Source organism: Entelurus aequoreus, linkage group LG13, assembly GCF_033978785.1.
Source record: "Entelurus aequoreus isolate RoL-2023_Sb linkage group LG13, RoL_Eaeq_v1.1, whole genome shotgun sequence".
NCBI classification, from domain to species: Eukaryota; Metazoa; Chordata; class Actinopteri; order Syngnathiformes; family Syngnathidae; genus Entelurus; species Entelurus aequoreus.
The window spans coordinates 6,743,171-6,770,697 of record NC_084743.1 but is presented as its reverse complement, the minus strand read 5'-3'; the positions used below and the strand labels follow the sequence as shown (position 1 = coordinate 6,770,697).

The window sequence follows — 27,527 nt, the reverse complement described above, 5'->3', positions numbered from 1 at the left end:
CCACACTGGTTTAAATGTAACTTAGATATTGGGTTTCACTATGTAAAGCGCTTTGAGTCACTTGAGAAAAAGCGCTATATAAATATAATTCACTTCACTTCACTGTTTAGCTTCTAAAACTTGTAGATCATCCTCTTTATATTCAGTCTCAAAAATAGACGTTTCTGGATCCTCATTTGTCCCAAAGTAGTCTTTGTTGTCTCTCATCAAGTCTGCCATGATTAGTAGTCTTGTTGTTGTTGAAGGGAAAGTGAACGTTGTGATGTGAAATTAATACTTAAAATGATCAAAATATGTAAATATTACACGTTGTTATGAATGTTACTAGATACTACATATACACTTACAGTGTGTATATAAAATATGTAAATATTACATGTTATTATGAATGTTACTAAAATACTTATATACTTACAGTGTGTATATAAAATATGTAAATATTACATGTTATTATGAATGTTACTACATGACATTTATACTTAGTGTGTTTATAAAATTTGAAAATATTACATATTAAGAATGTTACTACATTACATATATACTTACAGTGTGTATATAAAATATGTATATATTAAATGTTATGAATTTTACTACATTACATGTATACTTGGTGTGTATATCGAATATGTAAATATTACATGTTATTATGAATGTTACTACACTACATATATACTTAGCGTGTATATAAAATACGTAAATATTACATGTTATTATGAATGTTACTAGATACTACATACTGTATATACTTACAGTGTGTTTATAAAACCTTGATGGATGTTTTTAGAGCACTTTATAGGTGGAATAGAGTGACACTCATTGACTCCACTCTTAGCTGACTTTTGCTAGCCTTCATTTAGGACATAGAATACATAAACAAAGAAAAACATGTGTTCTTGTCTTACATAAAGATTGTTAATGATAGACACAATTCAATAAGACCAAGTTGCAATGATTGACATGCTGCAGTGTTGTAGAAGACATTGTGAAGTTGGACAATCCACACCCCCATGACTCACACCAGTGTTAAACATGGAGGACAAACCTTTGCGAAGCAATATGGTTAGAAAAGTAGAGAGGAAAAAAGAAGATTCACAATTCAAGATAAAGCTCCAGCAGCAGAGTAGTTGCTGGTTGTGATGTTCATAGTTTTACTAACCGAGCCCCATGTTTAGTCTTCTTCTTCATCTTCTAACGTAACAGTACGTGCACTACAGTGGAACCTCCGTTTACCAACTTAATCGGTTCGTAAATGGGAAAGTTTGTATAGTGAAGCAAATTTCTCTATAAGAACTAATGCAGATATGAATAATTGGTTCCAGCCTCTACAAAAGTTTATATTTGAGTGAAGGTGTACAAGATACAGAACTGTATATCACACACATAACAAGGAGGTGATGGATCTTCTTACTTTATTAGCAAGCTGAACTGTCCTGCATGCGCTGCTCTGCCAACACACAGCGTGTGGTGCCTTCACAAATGATCAGAAATACTTAGCTTTAACAACCATATTGCTACAATAATAAACATTTGAGAAATACAATCCACCCACAAGGAGATGAGAAGGTTCTTCTACAAGAGATTTACTGTACCTGTCGTGTCTTTTCCTCCCTGTAAACAGGCAGGTGAGTTTTCCGTCTATTGTTGGAAATCCGTCTTAAAAATAGTTTTTCGTTTTTTCCGAACTTCGTGTGTTAAAATCTTGATCCGTCTCTTTGCCATACCTGCCTTACGTGTGCTAGGCAGACCGCGGGAGTTTCTGACAGATGGTATATTGACACCACTTTTGGTCTGCCAGTGAACAGCCAGCATGTACAAAGTCATGTTGTTTGCTCAGATGCTGGATAAGATGCGGGATAGGTGGATCACCACCGGAGCTTGGGAGAAACTAGAACAGCTGAAAACGGTGATAACAGAACCTCGTGGTGGCGGGAAGGGTGATTTTGATGAGCTGCTTCAGATCTACTACAGTGCCATCAAATGCAGCGAGGAAAGAGGTGAGGTCTTTGACTACTATTCACCTGATCAATACACAACTGATTGGTTGCTTACCAATCATTTTGTCAAATATGATCACTGCCTACCAGATGGCGCTCTGCTGATGGCTGTGTGTCGAGGAAAAGTCAGCGAAGGACTGGACTTCACTGACGACAACGCCAGAGCTGTGGTCACCATCGGAATTCCTTTCCCCAACATCAAAGACCTCCAGGTAAGCAGAAGACCGACTGCTTTTGTGGGATTTGTCTTCCTGTTTCATGCCAGGAAGCGTCTTGTCAAAGGTTCAAACTAGGGCCGCCAAAGTTAACGCCATAATCACGCATTACCTATCAGTTACTTTGAACTGATAGCACGGGGAAATGTAATGGCGTCCAGTTGCTGTTGAGCCACAAGCGGGAAACTAGCGAGCAGAAATGCACAATGAAAAGGTACATTAAGGAAATGTCATTTTCCATTTTTCTTGTAATCGGACCATATTTTTGGTATGTATTTTTGGATCATACATCGGAGAAACAGGGAGGGCATTCAACACAAGAAAGAAAGAACATCAGAAAGAATGAGAAAAAGAGACGACTGGAAGGTTTACAAGAAGCCTAAAACAAAAATCCGAAAAGGAATTCTTAAAATCATCCATATCAGGTCATTGCAAAATAAATAACCACATCATAGACCGGGACAACGGCAAAATCATCGGCACAAAAAGTAACACATTCAAAGGATGCATTATGGAGGCCAGCAAACTAAGGAAGCGGCCCAAGGAAACCATCAATGGGGATGAGGGAGCATACCTGGGACTCCCTCCTCCATTAACCATCAAGCGGGGGTGGGGGGAGCCAACCAGGTAGACTTGACAGGTGTGCCTGGTTGGCCACGCCTATGAGAACAGCTGATAGGTCAGGTGACACTTCTGAAGAAGACTGCAGATGACAGTCCAAACTTGTCAGGTAAAAATTCCACCTAATATATCTAAAATATGCTCTGATTACCAGAACATTTGAAAAAGCACATGAATCAGAAGACATAATGAACCTTTTTGAGCCAAGGAAATGTCACGTCAAAGCCACGACAAGTTGCCGCTTGTAGAGAGAAGAAGCTTCACGTCCGTGTTAACTTGACAGTCGAGTGCTTCGATAACTTAAACGTGATTGTTACTGTAACTGATGGAGTAAAAGATCACCAGAATAAAAGATAGTCGCTTTTTAATTGGACACTTTGGTCAAGACACCTTCTCACACGCATCCACCTTCACAATAAAAGCGCTCTGTCACAATCGGTCTAACTGCAGTAACATGAAAATGTCCGACATCACGATCGTGCTTTGTCAAAGATGTTTTGTCACGTGATCTGTGATATTGCTACCTAAATAAATGTTAGTACATCAGCCGAGGAATATACAGTTTTGTGGCAGTTCTGGTTGATAGTCCCCAATTACAGAATGTTTAGCAGGCTGAATATTGCTTTTTATTAATAAATAGAGAATACGGCCTGGGAAAAGATAACACGATCTTTACTAAATACTTCTCTAAGATCGTGGTACTCACTAGGCACGGCAGATAAATCAGTGGGTTCAATACTGGACTCCAGGGGAGTCTGATTAAGCTCCGCCCTAAGACAATTAGAATGACTAAATGAGCTCCAGTCAGAGATGGCTGGTTTAGACCGGTCAATATTTGGACAGTAAATGCCAAAACTACTGGCGCTGAGTGGGAAGGTATAATATGCCAGCCAACACAAGAGTAAGGTTACAGGTCTGATAAGAAATATTAGCTAAAGGTTGCCCATCAAGGGAGCGTACCACTTTGGAGCTACTGAGGGGAACCAGAGGAGTCTTTAACTTGTGAGCAAAGCCAGAGTCAATGAAACAATTGTCAGCCCCAGACTCAACAAGTCTTAACATCGACTGAGGACCCCTTCCACAGTAAAGTACCTTCAAGGGTGGGGTCTGAAGCTGATTAACCTTCGGAAGAGTTCCCCTTGGAAGTAGGACCACGACCTCCTGGGTTAACTGGGCAACGAGCGCTGGAATGACCCGCCTGCCCTCAGTGCAGGCATAGCTGCAGTTTGAGAACCACCTCGCTGCTTGGCCTTGCTGCTTCTCAGTCCAATGTCCACTGGAACGGACACAGATGATGAACTGGTTGACCAAAGTAGCCCTGGTGCACTCCCCCTGACTGTTGTCCAGCTGAAGAGCAGGCTTGATAAGCTCCTTCAAGGAACACCAGTTCATCCTTGGACGGGAACGGAACATTGCACGGAGAGCCCCAGCAGCTACAATCTGGAATGTTCCGCAACCGATGTATTTTCTTGCCGCAGTGCAATCAGTCTGTCCTCAGCCTCTCTACCTCACACCGGATGATGGAAACTTGTCTCAGTTCACACAGAAAATTGGTTAAAAACCCTTTTGCGATTATCAAGGACGGCCACGCCCAGGCAGCTGCTTTGCCTGCAAGAAGGTATGCCACTCTTGCTCCGTCTGATACGTACTGCCACTCTTGCTCCGTCTGATACGTACTGCCACTCTTGCTCCGTCTGATACGTACTGCCACTCTTGCTCCGTCTGATACGTACTGCCACTCTTGCTCCGTCTGATACGTACTGCCACTCTTGCTCCGTCTGATACGTACTGCCACTCTTGCTCCGTCTGATACGTACTGCTACTCTTGCTCCGTCTGATACGTACTGCCACTCTTGCTCCGTCTGATACGTACTGCTACTCTTGCTCCGTCTGATACGTACTGCCACTCTTGCTCCGTCTGATACGTACTGCCACTCTTGCTCCGTCTGATACGTACTGCCACTCTTGCTCCGTCTGATACGTACTGCCACTCTTGCTCCGTCTGATACGTACTGCCACTCTTGCTCCGTCTGATACGTACTGCCACTCTTGCTCCGTCTGATACGTACTGCCACTCTTGCTCCGTCTGATACGTACTGCCACTCTTGCTCCGTCTGATACGTACTGCCACTCTTGCTCCGTCTGATACGTACTTCCACTCTTGCTCCGTCTGATACGTACTGCCACTCTTGCTCCGTCTGATACGTACTGCCACTCTTGCTCCGTCTGATACGTACCTTATCAGCTAATAAAAGTCTCACATTCACCAAACTTGCCCTCAAACCTCACAGAGTGAGTAATGCTAAGTTCACCAACATTGCAAGTTAGCCGCATGCTAACAGTTAGTGGCAGCAGTTAGCGTGACCGTGATTTGAGAGGCCATTTTCTCCAAATGAACGGACAATGCAAGCATCTTGGCGTTGAGCTCACAGATGGCCATCTCGTGGTCACTGAGCATGTGCCTCCTTTCTCAAACGGATGTTCTCTGCCTCCGTGACTTGCATGACGTGGTGGAGTTGTTCTGTCACGTCAAACACAAGATGCCAGCCAGGCTCTATCCAGTCCAAGTCCTCAGCCCAAGTCCAGTCCACACATCAAGTTAGTGGAGCTCAAGGCCAGCAAAAACGGGAAAACAAATCCAACAAATAAAACTGAGTGGCACCAGACCAGTAGATGAAGGAATATTAAAAGGAGGTGGCAGTAGATGAAGGAATATTAAAAGGAGGTGGCAGTAGATGAAGGAATATTAAAAGGAGGTGGCAGTAGATGAAGGAATATTAAAAGGAGGTGGCAGTAGACGAAGGAATATTAAAAGGAGGTGGCAGTAGACGAAGGAATATTAAAAGGAGGTGGCAGTAGACGAAGGAATATTGAAAGGAGGTGGCCGTAGATGAAGGAATATTAAAAGGATGCGGCAGTAGACGAAGGAATATTAAAAGGAGGTGGCAGTAGACGAAGGAATATTAAAAGGAGGCCGCAGTAGATGAAGGAATATTAAAAGGATGCGGCAGTAGATGAAGGAATATTAAAAGGAGGTGGCAGTAGACAAAGGAATATTAAAAGGAGGTGGCAGTAGACGAAGGAATATTAAAAGGATGTGGCAGTAGATGAAGGAATATTAAAAGGAGGTGGCAGTAGACGAAGGAATATTAAAAGGAGGTGGCAGTAGACGAAGGAATATTAAAAGGAGGTGGCAGTAGATGAAGGAATAATAAAAGGAGGTGGCAGTAGATGAAGGAATATTAAAAGGATGTGGCAGTAGACGAAGGAATATTAAAAGGAGGTGGCAGTAGACGAAGGAATATTAAAAGGAGGTGGCAGTAGACGAAGGAATATTAAAAGGAGGTGGCAGTAGATGAAGGAATATTAAAAGGAGGTGGCAGTAGACGAAGGAATATTAAAAGGAGGTGGCAGTAGATGAAGGAATATTAAAAGGAGGTGGCAGTAGATGAAGGAATATTAAAAGGAGGTGGCAGTAGATGAAGGAATATTAAAAGGAGGTGGCAGTAGATGAAGGAATATTACAAGGAGGCGGCAGTAGATGAAGGAATATTAAAAGGAGGTGGCAGTAGACGAAGGAATATTAAAAGGAGGCGGCAGTAGACGAAGGAATATTAAAAGGATGTGGCAGTAGATGAAGGAATATTAAAAGGAGGTGGCAGTAGATGAAGGAATATTAAAAGGAGGTGGCAGTAGATGAAGGAATATTAAAAGGAGGTGGCAGTAGACGAAGGAATACTAAAAGGAGGTGGCAGTAGACGAAGGAATATTAAAAGGAGGTGGCAGTAGATGAAGGAATATTAAAAGGAGGTGGCAGTAGATGAAGGGATATTAAAAGGAGGTGGCAGTAGATGAAGGGATATTAAAAGGAGGTGGCAGTAGATGAAGGAATATTAAAAGGAGGTGGCAGTAGATGAAGGAATATTAAAAGGAGGTGGCAGTAGATGAAGGAATATTAAAAGGAGGTGGCAGTAGATGAAGGAATATTAAAAGGAGGTGGCAGTAGATGAAGGAATATTAAAAGGAGGTGGCAGTAGACGAAGGAATATTAAAAGGAGGTGGAAGTAGATGAAGGAATATTAAAAGGAGGTGGCAGTAGATGAAGGAATATTAAAAGGAGGTGGCAGTAGATGAAGGAATATTAAAAGGAGGTGGCAGTAGATGAAGGAATATTAAAAGGAGGTGGCAGTAGACGAAGGAATATTAAAAGGAGGTGGCAGTAGATGAAGGAATATTAAAAGGAGGTGGCAGTAGACGAAGGAATATTAAAAGGAGGTGGCAGTAGATGAAGGGATATTAAAAGGAGGTGGCAGTAGATGAAGGGATATTAAAAGGAGGTGGCAGTAGACGAAGGAATATTAAAAGGAGGTGGCAGTAGATGAAGGAATATTAAAAGGAGGTGGCAGTAGATGAAGGAATATTAAAAGGAGGTGGCAGTAGATGAAGGAATATTAAAAGGAGGTGGCAAATGATCGGGATCAGTCCCAAAATGGAATCACTTGTTGCTTATCCTGTTTCTGACATTTCCTGAGCGTTTACTCAAAGTCCGCCCATAACTTTGGAGTGAAGTTGCTGAGAAACAGACAGAAAACGTTCCTGGCGGAGGAAATTGTGTCGGTATAGAAAATGAGGAATGAATAATTAGCGTTAATATGTTGAAAAGTGTAATGTACGACTGCAGTGAGATGAGAGAATGTCAGTGACCAGCACAGTGCCAGAGGCCTCCTCCTCACCCCCACCTCCCCCCACCTGATGAATGTCAGTGACAAGCACAGTGCCAGAGGCCTCCTCCTCCACCCACCTCCCCCCACCTCCCCCACCTGATGAAAGCACCTCCAAATGACAAAGATGTGTTTTTCAGGATGAACGCGTCAGTCCAGGGGACAGCAGATCTCTGACATTTTCACTCAGGCCCTCCAGCCTCTGCTTTCTTGCACATTTGGGAGATTTGCTTGGAGCCACCATTGGCTTTTCCACATATGTTACCTGTCATGTCAGATGGAGGGATGCCAGAGTGCAGGGCAGGTAGGTAAAATGGGTCAGCTCGCATTTACATGACATCATCCCTTTGGGCGACTGGCCTTCTTGCAGCAGCTTTGGAAGTGGATGGTGAAGTGCTCACATGTCTCATGCTGGACTCGCAGCCATGGAGACTGCTTCTGAGATCTTCATAGGGTTGTTGGAACCAGACTGCTTCTGAGATCTTCATAGGGTTGTTGGAACCAGACTGCTTCTGAGATCTTCATAGGGTTGTTGGAACCAGACTGCTTCTGAGATCTTGGTAGGGTTGTTGGACCCAGACTGCTTCTGAGATCTTCATAGGGTTGTTGGAACCAGACTGCTTCTGAGATCTTCATAGGGTTGTTGGAACCAGACTGCTTCTGAGATCTTCATAGGGTTGTTGGAACCAGACTGCTTCTGAGATCTTCATAGGGTTGTTGGAACCAGACTGCTTCTGAGATCTTCATAGGGTTGTTGGAACCAGACTGCTTCTGAGATCTTGGTAGGGTTGTTGGAACCAGACTGCTTCTGAGATCTTGGTAGGGTTGTTGGACCCAGACTGCTTCTGAGATCTTCATAGGGTTGTTGGAACCAGACTGCTTCTGAGATCTTCATAGGGTTGTTGGAACCAGACTGCTTCTGAGATCTTCATAGGGTTGTTGGAACCAGACTGCTTCTGAGATCTTCATAGGGTTGTTGGAACCAGACTGCTTCTGAGATCTTCATAGGGTTGTTGGAACCAGACTGCTTCTGAGATCTTCATAGGGTTGTTGGAACCAGACTGCTTCTGAGATCTTCATAGGGTTGTTGGAACCAGACTGCTTCTGAGATCTTGATGGGGTTGTTGGAACCAGACTGCTTCTGAGATCTTGATAGGGTTGTTGGAACCAGACTGCTTCTGAGATCTTCATAGGGTTGTTGGAACCAGACTGCTTCTGAGATCTTCATAGGGTTGTTGGAACCAGACTGCTTCTGAGATCTTCATAGGGTTGTTGGAACCAGACTGCTTCTGAGATCTTCATAGGGTTGTTGGAACCAGACTGCTTCTGAGATCTTCATAGGGTTGTTGGAACCAGACTGCTTCTGAGATCTTCATAGGGTTGTGGGAACCAGACTGCTTCTGAGATCTTGGTAGGGTTGTTGGAACCAGACTGCTTCTGAGATCTTCATAGGGTTGTTGGAACCAGACTGCTTCTGAGATCTTGATAGGGTTGTTGGAACCAGACTGCTTCTGAGATCTTCATAGGGTTGTTGGAACCAGACTGCTTCTGAGATCTTCATAGGGTTGTTGGAACCAGACTGCTTCTGAGATCTTCATAGGGTTGTTGGAACCAGACTGCTTCTAAGATCTTGATAGGGTTGTTGGAACCAGACTGCTTCTGAGATCTTGATAGGGTTGTTGAAACCAGACTGCTTCTGAGATCTTGATAGGGTTGTTGGAACCAGACTGCTTCTGAGATCTTCATAGGGTTGTTAGAACCAGACTGCTTCTGAGATCTTCATAGGGTTGTTGGAACCAGACTGCTTCTGAGATCTTCATAGGGTTGTTGGAACCAGACTGCTTCTGAGATCTTCATAGGGTTGTTGGAACCAGACTGCTTCTGATATCTTGATAGGGTTGTTGGAACCAGACTGCTTCTGAGATCTTCATAGGGTTGTTGGAACCAGACTGCTTCTGATATCTTGATAGGGTTGTTGGAACCAGACTGCTTCTGAGATCTTCATTGGGTTGTTGGAACCAGACTGCTTCTGATATCTTGATAGGGTTGTTGGAACCAGACTGCTTCTGAGATCTTCATAGGGTTGTTGGAACCAGACTGCTTCTGAGATCTTGATAGGGTTGTTGGAACCAGACTGCTTCTGAGATCTTCATAGGGTTGTTGGAACCAGACTGCTTCTGAGATCTTCATAGGGTTGTTGGAACCAGACTGCTTCTGAGATCTTCATAGGGTTGTTGGAACCAGACTGCTTCTGAGATCTTCATAGGGTTGTTGGAACCAGACTGCTTCTGAGATCTTCATAGGGTTGTTGGAACCAGACTGCTTCTGAGATCTTCATAGGGTTGTTGGAACCAGACTGCTTCTGAGATCTTCATAGGGTTGTTGGAACCAGACTGCTTCTGAGATCTTCATAGGGTTGTTGGACCCAGACTGCTTCTGAGATCTTCATAGGGTTGTTGGAACCAGACTGCTTCTGAGATCTTCATAGGGTTGTTGGAACCAGACTGCTTCTGAGATCTTCATAGGGTTGTTGGAACCAGACTGCTTCTGAGATCTTCATAGGGTTGTTGGAACCAGACTGCTTCTGAGATCTTCATAGGGTTGTTGGAACCAGACTGCTTCTGAGATCTTCATAGGGTTGTTGGAACCAGACTGCTTCTGAGATCTTCATAGGGTTGTTGGAACCAGACTGCTTCTGAGATCTTCATAGGGTTGTTGGAACCAGACTGCTTCTGAGATCTTCATAGGGTTGTTGGAACCAGACTGCTTCTGAGATCTTGATAGGGTTGTTGGAACCAGACTGCTTCTGAGATCTTGATAGGGTTGTTGGAACCAGACTGCTTCTGAGATCTTCATAGGGTTGTTGGAACCAGACTGCTTCTGAGATCTTCATAGGGTTGTTGGAACCAGACTGCTTCTGAGATCTTCATAGGGTTGTTGGAACCAGACTGCTTCTGAGATCTTCATAGGGTTGTTGGAACCAGACTGCTTCTGAGATCTTCATAGGGTTGTTGGAACCAGACTGCTTCTGAGATCTTCATAGGGTTGTGGGAACCAGACTGCTTCTGAGATCTTGGTAGGGTTGTTGGAACCAGACTGCTTCTGAGATCTTCATAGGGTTGTTGGAACCAGACTGCTTCTGAGATCTTGATAGGGTTGTTGGAACCAGACTGCTTCTGAGATCTTCATAGGGTTGTTGGAACCAGACTGCTTCTGAGATCTTCATAGGGTTGTTGGAACCAGACTGCTTCTGAGATCTTCATAGGGTTGTTGGAACCAGACTGCTTCTAAGATCTTGATAGGGTTGTTGGAACCAGACTGCTTCTGAGATCTTGATAGGGTTGTTGAAACCAGACTGCTTCTGAGATCTTGATAGGGTTGTTGGAACCAGACTGCTTCTGAGATCTTCATAGGGTTGTTAGAACCAGACTGCTTCTGAGATCTTCATAGGGTTGTTGGAACCAGACTGCTTCTGAGATCTTCATAGGGTTGTTGGAACCAGACTGCTTCTGAGATCTTCATAGGGTTGTTGGAACCAGACTGCTTCTGATATCTTGATAGGGTTGTTGGAACCAGACTGCTTCTGAGATCTTCATAGGGTTGTTGGAACCAGACTGCTTCTGATATCTTGATAGGGTTGTTGGAACCAGACTGCTTCTGAGATCTTCATTGGGTTGTTGGAACCAGACTGCTTCTGATATCTTGATAGGGTTGTTGGAACCAGACTGCTTCTGAGATCTTCATAGGGTTGTTGGAACCAGACTGCTTCTGAGATCTTGATAGGGTTGTTGGAACCAGACTGCTTCTGAGATCTTCATAGGGTTGTTGGAACCAGACTGCTTCTGAGATCTTCATAGGGTTGTTGGAACCAGACTGCTTCTGAGATCTTCATAGGGTTGTTGGAACCAGACTGCTTCTGAGATCTTCATAGGGTTGTTGGAACCAGACTGCTTCTGAGATCTTCATAGGGTTGTTGGACCCAGACTGCTTCTGAGATCTTCATAGGGTTGTTGGAACCAGACTGCTTCTGAGATCTTCATAGGGTTGTTGGAACCAGACTGCTTCTGAGATCTTCATAGGGTTGTTGGAACCAGACTGCTTCTGAGATCTTCATAGGGTTGTTGGAACCAGACTGCTTCTGAGATCTTCATAGGGTTGTTGGAACCAGACTGCTTCTGAGATCTTCATAGGGTTGTTGGAACCAGACTGCTTCTGAGATCTTGGTAGGGTTGTTGGAACCAGACTGCTTCTGAGATCTTGGTAGGGTTGTTGGACCCAGACTGCTTCTGAGATCTTCATAGGGTTGTTGGAACCAGACTGCTTCTGAGATCTTCATAGGGTTGTTGGAACCAGACTGCTTCTGAGATCTTCATAGGGTTGTTGGAACCAGACTGCTTCTGAGATCTTCATAGGGTTGTTGGAACCAGACTGCTTCTGAGATCTTCATAGGGTTGTTGGAACCAGACTGCTTCTGAGATCTTCATAGGGTTGTTGGAACCAGACTGCTTCTGAGATCTTCATAGGGTTGTTGGAACCAGACTGCTTCTGAGATCTTGATAGGGTTGTTGGAACCAGACTGCTTCTGAGATCTTGATAGGGTTGTTGGAACCAGACTGCTTCTGAGATCTTCATAGGGTTGTTGGAACCAGACTGCTTCTGAGATCTTCATAGGGTTGTTGGAACCAGACTGCTTCTGAGATCTTCATAGGGTTGTTGGAACCAGACTGCTTCTGAGATCTTCATAGGGTTGTTGGAACCAGACTGCTTCTGAGATCTTCATAGGGTTGTTGGAACCAGACTGCTTCTGAGATCTTCATAGGGTTGTGGGAACCAGACTGCTTCTGAGATCTTGGTAGGGTTGTTGGAACCAGACTGCTTCTGAGATCTTCATAGGGTTGTTGGAACCAGACTGCTTCTGAGATCTTGATAGGGTTGTTGGAACCAGACTGCTTCTGAGATCTTCATAGGGTTGTTGGAACCAGACTGCTTCTGAGATCTTCATAGGGTTGTTGGAACCAGACTGCTTCTGAGATCTTCATAGGGTTGTTGGAACCAGACTGCTTCTAAGATCTTGATAGGGTTGTTGGAACCAGACTGCTTCTGAGATCTTGATAGGGTTGTTGAAACCAGACTGCTTCTGAGATCTTGATAGGGTTGTTGGAACCAGACTGCTTCTGAGATCTTCATAGGGTTGTTAGAACCAGACTGCTTCTGAGATCTTCATAGGGTTGTTGGAACCAGACTGCTTCTGAGATCTTCATAGGGTTGTTGGAACCAGACTGCTTCTGAGATCTTCATAGGGTTGTTGGAACCAGACTGCTTCTGATATCTTGATAGGGTTGTTGGAACCAGACTGCTTCTGAGATCTTCATAGGGTTGTTGGAACCAGACTGCTTCTGATATCTTGATAGGGTTGTTGGAACCAGACTGCTTCTGAGATCTTCATTGGGTTGTTGGAACCAGACTGCTTCTGATATCTTGATAGGGTTGTTGGAACCAGACTGCTTCTGAGATCTTCATAGGGTTGTTGGAACCAGACTGCTTCTGAGATCTTGATAGGGTTGTTGGAACCAGACTGCTTCTGAGATCTTCATAGGGTTGTTGGAACCAGACTGCTTCTGAGATCTTCATAGGGTTGTTGGAACCAGACTGCTTCTGAGATCTTCATAGGGTTGTTGGAACCAGACTGCTTCTGAGATCTTCATAGGGTTGTTGGAACCAGACTGCTTCTGAGATCTTCATAGGGTTGTTGGACCCAGACTGCTTCTGAGATCTTCATAGGGTTGTTGGAACCAGACTGCTTCTGAGATCTTCATAGGGTTGTTGGAACCAGACTGCTTCTGAGATCTTCATAGGGTTGTTGGAACCAGACTGCTTCTGAGATCTTCATAGGGTTGTTGGAACCAGACTGCTTCTGAGATCTTCATAGGGTTGTTGGAACCAGACTGCTTCTGAGATCTTCATAGGGTTGTTGGAACCAGACTGCTTCTGAGATCTTCATAGGGTTGTTGGAACCAGACTGCTTCTGAGATCTTCATAGGGTTGTTGGAACCAGACTGCTTCTGAGATCTTCATAGGGTTGTTGGAACCAGACTGCTTCTGAGATCTTTATAGGGTTGTTGGAACCAGACTGCTTCTGAGATCTTCATAGGGTTGTTGGAACCAGACTGCTTCTGAGATCTTCATAGGGTTGTTGGAACCAGACTGCTTCTGAGATCTTCATAGGGTTGTTGGACCCAGACTGCTTCTGAGATCTTCATAGGGTTGTTGGAACCAGACTGCTTCTGAGATCTTCATAGGGTTGTTGGAACCAGACTGCTTCTGAGATCTTCATAGGGTTGTTGGAACCAGACTGCTTCTGAGATCTTCATAGGGTTGTTGGAACCAGACTGCTTCTGAGATCTTCATAGGGTTGTTGGAACCAGACTGCTTCTGAGATCTTCATAGGGTTGTTGGAACCAGACTGCTTCTGAGATCTTCATAGGGTTGTTGGAACCAGACTGCTTCTGAGATCTTCATAGGGTTGTTGGAACCAGACTGCTTCTGAGATCTTTATAGGGTTGTTGGAACCAGACTGCTTCTGAGATCTTCATAGGGTTGTTGGAACCAGACTGCTTCTGAGATCTTCATAGGGTTGTTGGAACCAGACTGCTTCTGAGATCTTCATAGGGTTGTTGGAACCAGACTGCTTCTAAGATCTTGATAGGGTTGTTGGAACCAGACTGCTTCTGAGATCTTGATAGGGTTGTTGGAACCAGACTGCTTCTGAGATCTTGATAGGGTTGTTGGAACCAGACTGCTTCTGAGATCTTCATAGGGTTGTTAGAACCAGACTGCTTCTGAGATCTTCATAGGGTTGTTGGAACCAGACTGCTTCTGAGATCTTCATAGGGTTGTTGGAACCAGACTGCTTCTGAGATCTTCATAGGGTTGTTGGAACCAGACTGCTTCTGAGATCTTCATAGGGTTGTTGGAACCAGACTGCTTCTGAGATCTTCATAGGGTTGTTGGAACCAGACTGCTTCTGAGATCTTCATAGGGTTGTTGGAACCAGACTGCTTCTGAGATCTTCATAGGGTTGTTGGAACCAGACTGCTTCTGAGATCTTCATAGGGTTGTTGGAACCAGACTGCTTCTAAGATCTTGATAGGGTTGTTGGAACCAGACTGCTTCTGAGATCTTGATAGGGTTGTTGAAACCAGACTGCTTCTGAGATCTTGATAGGGTTGTTGGAACCAGACTGCTTCTGAGATCTTCATAGGGTTGTTAGAACCAGACTGCTTCTGAGATCTTCATAGGGTTGTTGGAACCAGACTGCTTCTGAGATCTTCATAGGGTTGTTGGAACCAGACTGCTTCTGAGATCTTCATAGGGTTGTTGGAACCAGACTGCTTCTGAGATCTTGATAGGGTTGTTGGAACCAGACTGCTTCTGAGATCTTCATTGGGTTGTTGGAACCAGACTGCTTCTGAGATCTTCATAGGGTTGTTGGAACCAGACTGCTTCTGAGATCTTGATAGGGTTGTTGGAACCAGACTGCTTCTGAGATCTTCATTGGGTTGTTGGAACCAGACTGCTTCTGAGATCTTCATAGGGTTGTTGGAACCAGACTGCTTCTGAGATCTTGATAGGGTTGTTGGAACCAGACTGCTTCTGAGATCTTCATAGGGTTGTTGAAACCAGACTGCTTCTGAGATCTTCATAGGGTTGTTGGAACCAGACTGCTTCTGATATCTTGATAGGGTTGTTGGAACCAGACTGCTTCTGAGATCTTCATTGGGTTGTTGGAACCAGACTGCTTCTGAGATCTTCATAGGGTTGTTGGAACCAGACTGCTTCTGAGATCTTCATAGGGTTGTTGGAACCAGACTGCTTCTGAGATCTTCATAGGGTTGTTGGAACCAGACTGCTTCTGAGATCTTCATAGGGTTGTTGGAACCAGACTGCTTCTGAGATCTTCATAGGGTTGTTGGAACCAGACTGCTAATGAGATCTTGATAGGGTTGTTAGAACCAGACTCCTTCTGAGATCTTGCTAGGGTTGTTGGAACCAGACTGCTTCTGAGATCTTGCTAGGGTTGTTGGAACCAGACTGCTTCTGAGATCTTGCTAGGGTTGTTGGAACCAGACTGCTTCTGAGATCTTGCTAGGGTTGTTGGAACCAGACTGCTTCTGAGATCTTGCTAGGGTTGTTGGAACCAGACTGCTTCTGATATCTTGATAGGGTTGTTGGAACCAGACTGCTTCTGAGATCTTCATAGGGTTGTTAGAACCAGACTGCTTCTGAGATCTTCATAGGGTTGTTGGAACCAGACTGCTTCTGAGATCTTCATAGGGTTGTTGGAACCAGACTGCTTCTGAGATCTTCATAGGGTTGTTGGAACCAGACTGCTTCTGAGATCTTCATAGGGTTGTTGGAACCAGACTGCTTCTGAGATCTTCATAGGGTTGTTGGAACCAGACTGCTTCTAAGATCTTGATAGGGTTGTTGGAACCAGACTGCTTCTGAGATCTTGATAGGGTTGTTGAAACCAGACTGCTTCTGAGATCTTGATAGGGTTGTTGGAACCAGACTGCTTCTGAGATCTTCATAGGGTTGTTAGAACCAGACTGCTTCTGAGATCTTCATAGGGTTGTTGGAACCAGACTGCTTCTGAGATCTTCATAGGGTTGTTGGAACCAGACTGCTTCTGAGATCTTCATAGGGTTGTTGGAACCAGACTGCTTCTGAGATCTTGATAGGGTTGTTGGAACCAGACTGCTTCTGAGATCTTCATTGGGTTGTTGGAACCAGACTGCTTCTGAGATCTTCATAGGGTTGTTGGAACCAGACTGCTTCTGAGATCTTGATAGGGTTGTTGGAACCAGACTGCTTCTGAGATCTTCATTGGGTTGTTGGAACCAGACTGCTTCTGAGATCTTCATAGGGTTGTTGGAACCAGACTGCTTCTGAGATCTTGATAGGGTTGTTGGAACCAGACTGCTTCTGAGATCTTCATAGGGTTGTTGAAACCAGACTGCTTCTGAGATCTTCATAGGGTTGTTGGAACCAGACTGCTTCTGATATCTTGATAGGGTTGTTGGAACCAGACTGCTTCTGAGATCTTCATTGGGTTGTTGGAACCAGACTGCTTCTGAGATCTTCATAGGGTTGTTGGAACCAGACTGCTTCTGAGATCTTCATAGGGTTGTTGGAACCAGACTGCTTCTGAGATCTTCATAGGGTTGTTGGAACCAGACTGCTTCTGAGATCTTCATAGGGTTGTTGGAACCAGACTGCTTCTGAGATCTTCATAGGGTTGTTGGAACCAGACTGCTAATGAGATCTTGATAGGGTTGTTAGAACCAGACTCCTTCTGAGATCTTGCTAGGGTTGTTGGAACCAGACTGCTTCTGAGATCTTGCTAGGGTTGTTGGAACCAGACTGCTTCTGAGATCTTGCTAGGGTTGTTGGAACCAGACTGCTTCTGAGATCTTGCTAGGGTTGTTGGAACCAGACTGCTTCTGAGATCTTGCTAGGGTTGTTGGAACCAGACTCCATCTGAGATGTTGTATGTGTGTCCCTGCACAGAAAGTCCTCCCGTGCTGGCGTGAGGGAACATGTTGTACCTGCCACATCCTTGGTGGCTGCAGGCTACCTGTCACAAGCACTTAGAGCTGTGCTCGCTCACCTGCCCTTCACAGCTGAACTTTCTAACACTGACAGATTCAAAGGGATGGAAGCATTGCTGCCATTTTTCTGCCTCATGTTGGACATCAACTTGTCTTCCAGACAGGGCCTCTCTCTGTCACATGGACTAAGAAAGTACCACAGTGCTAATGACTTACTTTAAAAAATACCATTACCTTTTTTTTTCATGACGTTGCTGGTATTAAGAGGCGAGGCGCACACACACAGAGCACTTACAAGTGAAAACAGTGTGGAGACCGAAGATGGACAATAGACCTATTTTGGCTTGAAAACTAACGATACAGGTGAAGCTATAAACACTGTAACATAGCTAGCTAGGCGGCTAATGTCCCTCCGCAGTGTTTTAGCTACTTCTAAATCACTAATCCTGGCAACAAATAAAGTGAGTTTCTTACATGTACCATTATCACTGGAGGACGAGGAATACCGAAACCTGCTTCACTACACACCGTAGGAGGATACAATAGCTCACCGCTAACAGCAAGCTAGCGCTCTTCAATGTAAACACCTGGGTGGATCTATACAAATATCCACTGAAATTGATTGATTGAAACTTGTATTAGTAGATTGCACAGTGAAGTACATATTCCGTACAATTGACCACTAAATGGTAACACCCCAATAAGTTTTTCAACTTGTTTAAGTCGGAGTCCACTTAAATTGATTCATGATACAGATATATACTATTTTCATAATACAGTCATCACACAAGTTAATCATCAGAGTATATACAATGAATTATTTACATTATTTACAATCCGGGGTGTGGGATATGGGGGGGGGGGGGTTAGGATTGGTTGGTATCAACACTTCAGTCATCAACAATTGAGAACAGAGAAATGGACATTGGAACAGTGTAGGACTGACTTGGTAGGATATGGACAGCAAGTAGTGGACATAGAGAGAGAGATCAGAAAGTATAAGACAAAGTGTCTACATTTGATTATCTACATTTGATTATTTACAATCCGAAGAGGTATGATGTGGAAGGGGGAGGGTGTTAGTTTAGGGTTGAAGTTGCCTGGAGGTGTTGTTTTAGTGTGGTTTTGAAGGAGGATAGAGATGCCCTTTCTTTTACACCTGTTGGGAGTGCATTCCACATTGATGTGGCATAGAAAGAGAATGAGTTAAGACCTTTGTTAGTTTGGAATCTGGGTTTAACGTGGTTAGTGGAGCTCCCCCTGGTGTTGTGGTTATGGCGGTCATTTACGTTAAGGAGGTAGTTTGACATGTACTTCGGTACTTCGATACCAGGTACAAGAGCCTTTGATTACATTGATATTTTTTATTGTCACAAAATATGTTTTCTTTTTTTGTTATTGTTTATTAACTCAGTAAATGTGTCCCTGGACACATGAGGACTTTGAATATGACCAATGTATGATCCTGTAACTACTTGGTATCACATCCATACCTAAATGTGTGGTATCGTCCAAAACTAATGTCAAGTATCAAAGAAGAGAAGAATAAGTGATTATTACATTTGAACAGAAGTGTAGATAGAACATGTCAGAATCAGAAAATAAGCAGATATTAACAGTAAATGAACAAGTAGATTAATAATAATTTTTTTTACAGTTTGTCCCTCATAACGTGTACAAAATAATAGGTGTATAAATGACACAATATGTTACTGCATACTAATTAGGAGTCTTTGTTTGTTTACTTCCTACTAAAAGACAAGTTGTCTAGTATGTTCAACATTTTATTTAAGGACTAAATGACAATAATAAACATATGTTTCATGTACTCTAACATTTGTTGTTACAATAAAGACAATAATGACATTTTTTGTGGTCTTCTCAATTCTGAAAAGAAGTGAAGTACATATTTGTAGTGCAAGCCAAATATTGCTATGACAAGTGAGCTGAGACTCCACCATCCTCACACTGTGGGACCTTCTGGTCCATCGGGGAACAACAACATGACAAACATAAAACTGCTCCGCTACAACTTTAATGATTGTTTATGCAACTTGCAAAAAATTATCATTTTCTGTTGGAATGTGGTTAGAAAAATGTGGAATGATGGAAAATGTTTTGTGTGAGAGAGCAGATCATCGTCAATGTGCGGAATATTTCATGTTGGAATACTTACATGATGCCGAGAAATATCATCTTGCAAGAATTATGGTAGAGATTAACTTGTGTGAATGTACCACATGTACACAGTAACATGTTTTTCTTAGAATTGGCAGATGAAGTAAGTGTAAAGATACTGTACAAGTTACTGTTGCAGTATAATGATGATATGTTGCAGTATAATGATGATATGTTGCAGTATAATGATGTACTATTGCAGTATAATGATGATATGTTGCAGGTTGAACTGAAGATGAAGTACAACGACCAACACTGTAAGAGTCGAGGTCTTCTTCCTGGTCATCGCTGGTATGAGATTCAGGCTTACAGAGCTCTCAACCAAGCACTGGGAAGGTAAACTTCTTTTACTTGGATTTAAACTACAAACACTTGTATTCTAACTACAAACAAATAATACCTGTATTCTAACTACAAACACATAATACTGGTATTCTAAGTACAAACACATAATACTTGTATTCTAAGTACGAACACATAATACTTGTATTCTAAGTACAAACACATAATACTTGTATTCTAAGTACAAACACATAATACTTGTATTCTAACTACAAACACATAATACCTGTATTCTAACTACAAACACATAATACTTGTATTCTAAGTACGAACACATAATACTTGTATTCTAAGTACAAACACATAATACTTGTATTCTAAGTACAAACCCATAATACTTGTATTCTAAGTACAAACACATAATACCTGTATTCTAACTACAAACACATAATACTTGTATTCTAAGTACGAACACATAATACTTGTATTCTAAGTACAAACACATAATACTTGTATTCTAAGTACGAACATATAATACTTGTATTCTAAGTACAAACACATAATACTTGTATTCTAAGTACAAACACATAATACTTGTATTCTAAATACACACACATAATACTTGTATTCTAACTACACACACATAATACTTGTATTCTAACTACAAACACATAATACTTGTATTCTAACTACAAACACATAATACTTGTATTCTAAGTACGAACACATAATACTTGTATTCTAAGTACAAACACATAATACTTGTATTCTAAGTACAAACACATAATACTTGTATTCTAAGTACAAACACATATTAATTGTATTCTATTCTAAGGATGTCAATACCTATGTTCATTTCATTATTTAGCAAAAATGTCTAAAAACAACTTTTCACATTGTCAACATGGATATTGTGTGTAGAATTTTGAGGACATCAATGACTGTTCCCTCTTAGAATAAGGCAGTGACATGTAGAGTGAATACTTTGTGGATGTACTGCAGTACTGTGTTGTGTTGATGTTACAGGTGTATCCGTCACAGGAAGGACTGGGGGGCTCTAATCCTGGTGGACGATCGTTACCGTAGCAACCCCAGCAAGTACATCACAGGTACATCATCAACACCAAAGATCAGATCTCCAAAGACCTGGATGTGTGTTCAGGTCTGTCCAAAGACCTGGATGTGTGTTCAGGTCTGTCCAAGTGACCTGGATGTGTGTTCAGGTCTGTCCAAAGACCTGGATGTGTGTTCAGGTCTGTCCAAGTGACCTGGATGTGTGTTCAGGTCTGTCCAAAGACCTGGATGTGTGTTCAGGTCTGTCCAAGTGACCTGGATGTGTGTTCAGGTCTGTCCAAAGACCTGGATGTGTGTTCAGGTCTGTCCAAGTGACCTGGATGTGTGTTCAGGTCTGTCCAAGTGACCTGGATGTGTGTTCACGTCTGTCCAAGTGACCTGGATGTGTGTTCAGGTCTGTCCAAGTGACCTGGATGTGTGTTCAGGTCTGTCCAAAGACCTGGATGTGTGTTCAGGTCTGTCCAAGTGACCTGGATGTGTGTTCAGGTCTGTCCAAGTGACCTGGATGTGTGTTCAGGTCTGTCCAAAGACCTGGATGTGTGTTCAGGTCTGTCCAAGTGACCTGGATGTGTGTTCAGGTCTGTCCAAGTGACCTGGATGTGTGTTCAGGTCTGTCCAAAGACCTGGATGTGTGTTCAGGTCTGTCCAAGTGACCTGGATGTGTGTTCAGGTCTGTCCAAAGACCTGGATGTGTGTTCAGGTCTGTCCAAGTGACCTGGATGTGTGTTCAGGTCTGTCCAAGTGACCTGGATGTGTGTTCAGGTCTGTCCAAGTGACCTGGATGTGTGTTCAGGTCTGTCCAAAGACCTGGATGTGTGTTCAGGTCTGTCCAAGTGACCTGGATGTGTGTTCAGGTCTGTCCAAGTGACCTGGATGTGTGTTCAGGTCTGTCCAAGTGACCTGGATGTGTGTTCAGGGCTGTCCAAGTGACCTGGATGTATGTTCAGGTCTGTCCAAGTGACCTGGATGTGTGTTCAGGTCTGTCCAAGTGACCTGGATGTGTGTGCAGGTCTGTCCAAGTGGGTGCGCCAGCTGGTCCAGCATCACGACTCCTTCCCTGGCGCCATGCAGTCCCTGGCAGCCTTCTCTCAGGCACAGCACAGGTGGTCCTGTGTAGACCACCACACCTCCCCAGAGAACTGCTCAGGAACCAAGGAGTTGCCAAAGTTCTCAGATCTTCATGGTCCACCTCACACACCTGTCCCAGCTGAGCAGGAAGCACCAGGTAACTCTCATGTCACTCCTATAGATCACTCCTCATGTCATATAATCAATAGATCACTCCTCATGTCATATAATCAATAGATCACTCCTCATGTCATATAATCAATAGATCACTCCTCATGTCATATAATCAATAGATCACTCCTCATGTCATATAATCAATAGATCACTCCTCATGTCATATAATCAATAGATCACTCCTCATGCCATATAATCAATAGATCACTCCTCATGCCATATAATCAATAGATCACTCCTCATGTCATATAATCAATAGATCACTCCTCATGCCATATAATCAATAGATCACTCCTCATGTCATATAATCAATAGATCACTCCTCATGTCATATAATCAATAGATCACTCCTCATGTCATATAATCAATAGATCACTCCTCATGTCATATAATCAATACATCACTCCTCATGTCATATAATCAATAGATCACCCCTCATGTCATATAATCAATAGATCACTCCTCATGTCATATAATCAATAGATCACTCCTCATGTCATATAATCAATAGATCACTCCTCATGTCATATAATCAATAGATCACTCCTCATGTCATATAATCAATAGATCACTCCTCAGAGTGACTGTAATATTTTGTCATTTTCACAAATGGCCTAAACAAAGTATTTGTATTTTCAAAATGTATTTTATTTAATATATTTTATTATTATGCTGAGTCTGCATTATTATTGATTATTGATTTTAATAAGTTATATTATTATGCTGAGTCTGCATTATTATTGATTTTAATAAGTTATATTATTATTCTGAGTCTGCATTATTATTGATTATTATTAATTTTAATAAGTGATATTATGCTGAGTCTGCATTATTATTGATTATTATAAGTGATATTATTATGCTGAGTCTGCATTATTATTGATTATTATAAGTGATATTATTATGCTGAGTCTGCATTATTATTGATTATTATCCATTATTATAAGTGATATTATTATGTTGAGTCTGCATTATTATTGGCATTATTATTGATTATTATCCATTATTATAAGTGATATTATTATGCTGAGTCTGCATTATTATTGATTATTATCCATTATTATAAGTGATATTATTATGCTGAGTCTGCATTATTATTGATTATTATAAGTGATATTATTATGCTGAGTCTGCATTATTATTGATTATTATAAGTGATATTATTATGCTGAGTCTGCATTATTATTGATTATTATAAGTGATATTATTATGCTGAGTCTGCATTATTATTGATTATTATCCATTATTATAAGTGATATTATTATGCTGAGTCTGCATTATTATTGATTATTATAAGTGATATTACTATGCTGAGTCTGCATTATTATTGATTATTATAAGTGATATTATTATGCTGAGTCTGCATTATTATTGAGTATTATCCATTATTATAAGTGATATTATTATGCTGAGTCTGCATTATTATTGATTATTATAAGTGATATTATTATGCTGAGTCTGCATTATTATTGAGTATTATCCATTATTATAAGTGATATTATTATGCTGAGTCTGAATTATTATTGATTATTATTGATTATTATAAGTGATATTATTATGTTGAGTCTGCATTATTATTGATTATTATAAGTGATATTATTATGCTGAGTCTGCATTATTATTGAGTATTATCCATTATTATAAGTGATATTATTATGCTGAGTCTGCATTATTATTGATTATTATAAGTGATATTATTATGCTGAGTCTGCATTATTATTGAGTATTATCCATTATTATAAGTGATATTATTATGCTGAGTCTGCATTATTATTGATTATTATTGATTATTATAAGTGATATTATTATGCTGAGTCTGCATTATTATTGATTATTATAAGTGATATTATTATGCTGAGTCTGCAGTCCTCCTTTGATCTGCTGCTTGTGAAAAGAGAAGTTGTGACATGTTTGTTGATGTTGTGTTTGTTGTCTCCTCCAGAGAAGATCAACACTCCTCTTCTTCTACCATCAGCTGAAGAACCTCCTCTGGACCTTTGCCCTCTGACCTCACATCCTGACCACCACAGCCTTGAAGACCAAACACTCTTTTGTACCCCAGAACTGTTTGAGGAGCAGGCGGAGGAAGAGGAAGTGTTGGAAGAGCAGGCGGAGGAAGAGGCTTCCTGTGAAGGTCCCTCACTGGCTTTAGGAGGCCAGCAGTCAGAAGGTCTGAGAGGACCTCAGCTGGTCCAAAGCAGACCTTCTGCTGAGGACAGCCTGAAGGAAGAAGATCAGGAATGTGAGGAAGAAGAACTTCTAGTGAGGAAGAAGATCAGGAATGTGAGGAGGAGCAAGAACTTCTAGTGAGGAAGAAGAACTTCTAGGTCCAAAGACAGAGAAGACAAGATGTAAGATCTTCAGATTGTATGTACAAACTTTATAACTTTTTATTTCCTCCAAATACTCACGTAAACAACAACATGTCAGGAAAATATGTCATGTGATCAGAATAGCATGTTCATATTCATACACAACTTTATGTCGACACCACTCACAGAGTGCTTGTATCCATGACATCAATGTGTTGTCCACATAGACATGTCATCAACACAAACTTGTTGTCCACATAGACATGTCATCAACATAAACGTGTTGTTGACATAAATGTGTTGTCGACATAGACATATCATCAATATAAACGTGTTGTTGACATAGACATATCATCAATATAAACGTGTTGTTGACATAGACATATCATCAATATAAACGTGTTGTTGACATAAATGCGTTGTCCACATAGACATGTCATCAACATAAACGTGTTGTTGACATAAATGCGTTGTCGACATAGACATGTCATCAATATAAACGTGTTGTTGACATAAATGTGTTGTCGACATAGACATATCAATATAAACGTGTTGTTGACATAAATGCGTTGTCCACATAGACATGTCATCAACATAAACGTGTTGTTGACATAAATGTGTTGTCAACATAGACATGTCATCAATATAAACGTGTTGTTGACATAAATGTGTTGTCGACATAGACATATCATCAATATAAACGTGTTGTTGACATAAATGTGTTGTCCACATAGACATGTCATCAACACAAACTTGTTGACAGTAATGTGTTGTCGACATAGACATATCATCAACATAAACGTGTTGTTGACATAAATGTGTTGTCGACATAGACATGTCATCAACATAAACGTGTTGTTGACATAAATGTGTTGTCGACATAGACATGTCATCAACATAAACTTGTTGACATAAATGTGTTGTCGACATAGACATATCATCAACACAAACTTGTTGTTGACAATAATGTGTTGTTGACATAGACATGTCATCCACATAAACTTGTTGACATAAATGTGTTGTCAACATAGACATGTCATCAACATAAACTTGTCGACATAGACATGTCATCAACATAAACGTGTTGTTGACATAAATGTGTGGTCGACATAAATGTGTTGTCGACATAGACATGTCATCAACATAAATGTGTTGTTGACATAAATGTGTTGTCGACATAAATGTGTTGTCGACATAGACATGTCATCAACATAAACTTGTTGACATAAATGTGTTGTCGACATAGACATATCATCAACACAAACTTGTTGTTGACAATAATGTGTTGTCGACATAGACATGTCATCCACATAAAGTTGTTGACATAAATGTGTTGTCAACATAGACATGTCATCAACATAAACTTGTCGACATAGACATGTCATCAACATAAACGTGTTGTTGACATAAATGTGTGGTCGACATAAATGTGTTGTCGACATAGACATGTCATCAACATAAATGTGTTGACATAAATGTGTTGTCGACATAAATGTGTTGTCGACATAGACATGTCATCAACATAAACTTGTTGACATAAATGTGTTGTCGACATAGACATATCATCAACACAAACTTGTTGTTGACAATAATGTGTTGTCGACATAGACATGTCATCCACATAAACTTGTTGACATAAATGTGTTGTCGACATAGACATATCATCAACACAAACTTGTTGTTGACAATAATGTGTTGTCGACATAGACATGTCATCCACATAAACTTGTTGACATAAATGTGTTGTCAACATAGACATGTCATCAACATAAACTTGTCGACATAGACATGTCATCAACATAAACGTGTTGTTGACATAAATGTGTTGTCGACATAAATGTGTTGTCGACATAAATGTGTTGTCGACATAGACATGTCATCAACATAAACTTGTTGACATAAATGTGTTGTCGACACAGACATATCATCAACACAAACTTGTTGTTGACAATAATGTGTTGTCGACATAGACATGTCATCCACATAAACTTGTTGACATAAATGTGTTGTCAACATAGACATGTCATCAACATAAACTTGTCGACATAGACATGTCATCAACATAAACGTGTTGTTGACATAAATGTGTTGTCGACATAGACATGTCATCAACATAAACGTGTTGTTGACATAAATGTGTTGTCGACATAAATGTGTTGTCGACAAAGACATGTCATCAACATAAACTTGTTGACATAAATGTGTTGTCGACATAGACATATCATCAACACAAACTTGTTGTTGACAATAATGTGTTGTCGACATAGACATGTCATCCACATAAACTTGTTGACATAAATGTGTTGTCAACATAGACATGTCATCAACATAAACTTGTCGACATAGACATGTCATCAACATAAACGTGTTGTTGACATAAATGTGTTGTCGACATAGACATGTCATCCACATAAACTTGTTGACAGTAATGTGTTGTCGACATAGACATATCATCAATATAAACGTGTTGTTAACATAAATGTGTTGTCGACATAGACATGTCATCAACACAAACTTGTTGACAGTAATGTGTTGTCGACATAGACATATCATCAATATAAACGTGTTGTTGACATAAATGTGTTGTCAACATAAATGTGTTGTCGACATAGACATGTCATCCACATAAACTTGTTGACATAAATGTGTTGTCAACATAGACATGTCATCAACATAAACTTGTCGACATAGACATGTCATCAACATAAACGTGTTGTTGACATAAATGTGTTGTCGACATAAATGTGTGGTCGACATAGACATGTCATCCACATAAACTTGTTGACATAAATGTGTTGTCAACATAGACATGTCATCAACATAAACTTGTCGACATAGACATGTCATCAACATAAACATGTTGTTGACATAAATGTGTTGTCGACATAAATGTGTTGTCGACATAGACATGTCATCCACATAAACTTGTTGACATAAATGTGTTGTCAACATAGACATGTCATCAACATAAACTTGTCGACATAGACATGTCATCAACATAAACGTGTTGTTGACATAAATGTGTTGTCGATATAAATGTGTTGTCGACATAGACATGTCATCAACATAAACGTGTTGTTGACATAAATGTGTTGTCGACATAGACATGTCATCAACATAAACTTGTTGTTGACATAAATGTGTTGTCGACATAAATGTGTTGTCGACATAGACATGTCATCAACATAAACTTGTTGTTGACATAAATGTGTTGTCGACATAAATGTGTTGTTGACATAGACATGTCATCAACATAAACGTGTTGTTGACATAAATG

At 41.2% G+C, this 27,527-nt stretch overlaps 1 protein-coding gene across 2 annotated transcripts in view; it reads left to right on the top strand.

The window, feature by feature from the left end:
* The window catches only part of brip1 (BRCA1 interacting helicase 1), a 61,597-nt gene extending 34,358 nt beyond the window's left edge, over positions 1 to 27,239 (top strand). For both annotated transcript variants that reach the window (XM_062067326.1, XM_062067327.1), the window contains 6 exons: positions 1,835 to 1,994; positions 2,085 to 2,206; positions 19,564 to 19,676; positions 20,649 to 20,731; positions 21,706 to 21,921; positions 23,881 to 27,239. In XM_062067326.1, the coding sequence (XP_061923310.1) occupies positions 1,835 to 1,994; positions 2,085 to 2,206; positions 19,564 to 19,676; positions 20,649 to 20,731; positions 21,706 to 21,921; positions 23,881 to 24,245 (1,059 nt within the window). In that variant the 3' untranslated portion in view covers positions 24,246 to 27,239. The remainder of the gene's footprint in view (positions 1 to 1,834; positions 1,995 to 2,084; positions 2,207 to 19,563; positions 19,677 to 20,648; positions 20,732 to 21,705; positions 21,922 to 23,880) is intronic.
* The last annotated feature ends 288 nt before the right edge of the window (positions 27,240 to 27,527 follow it).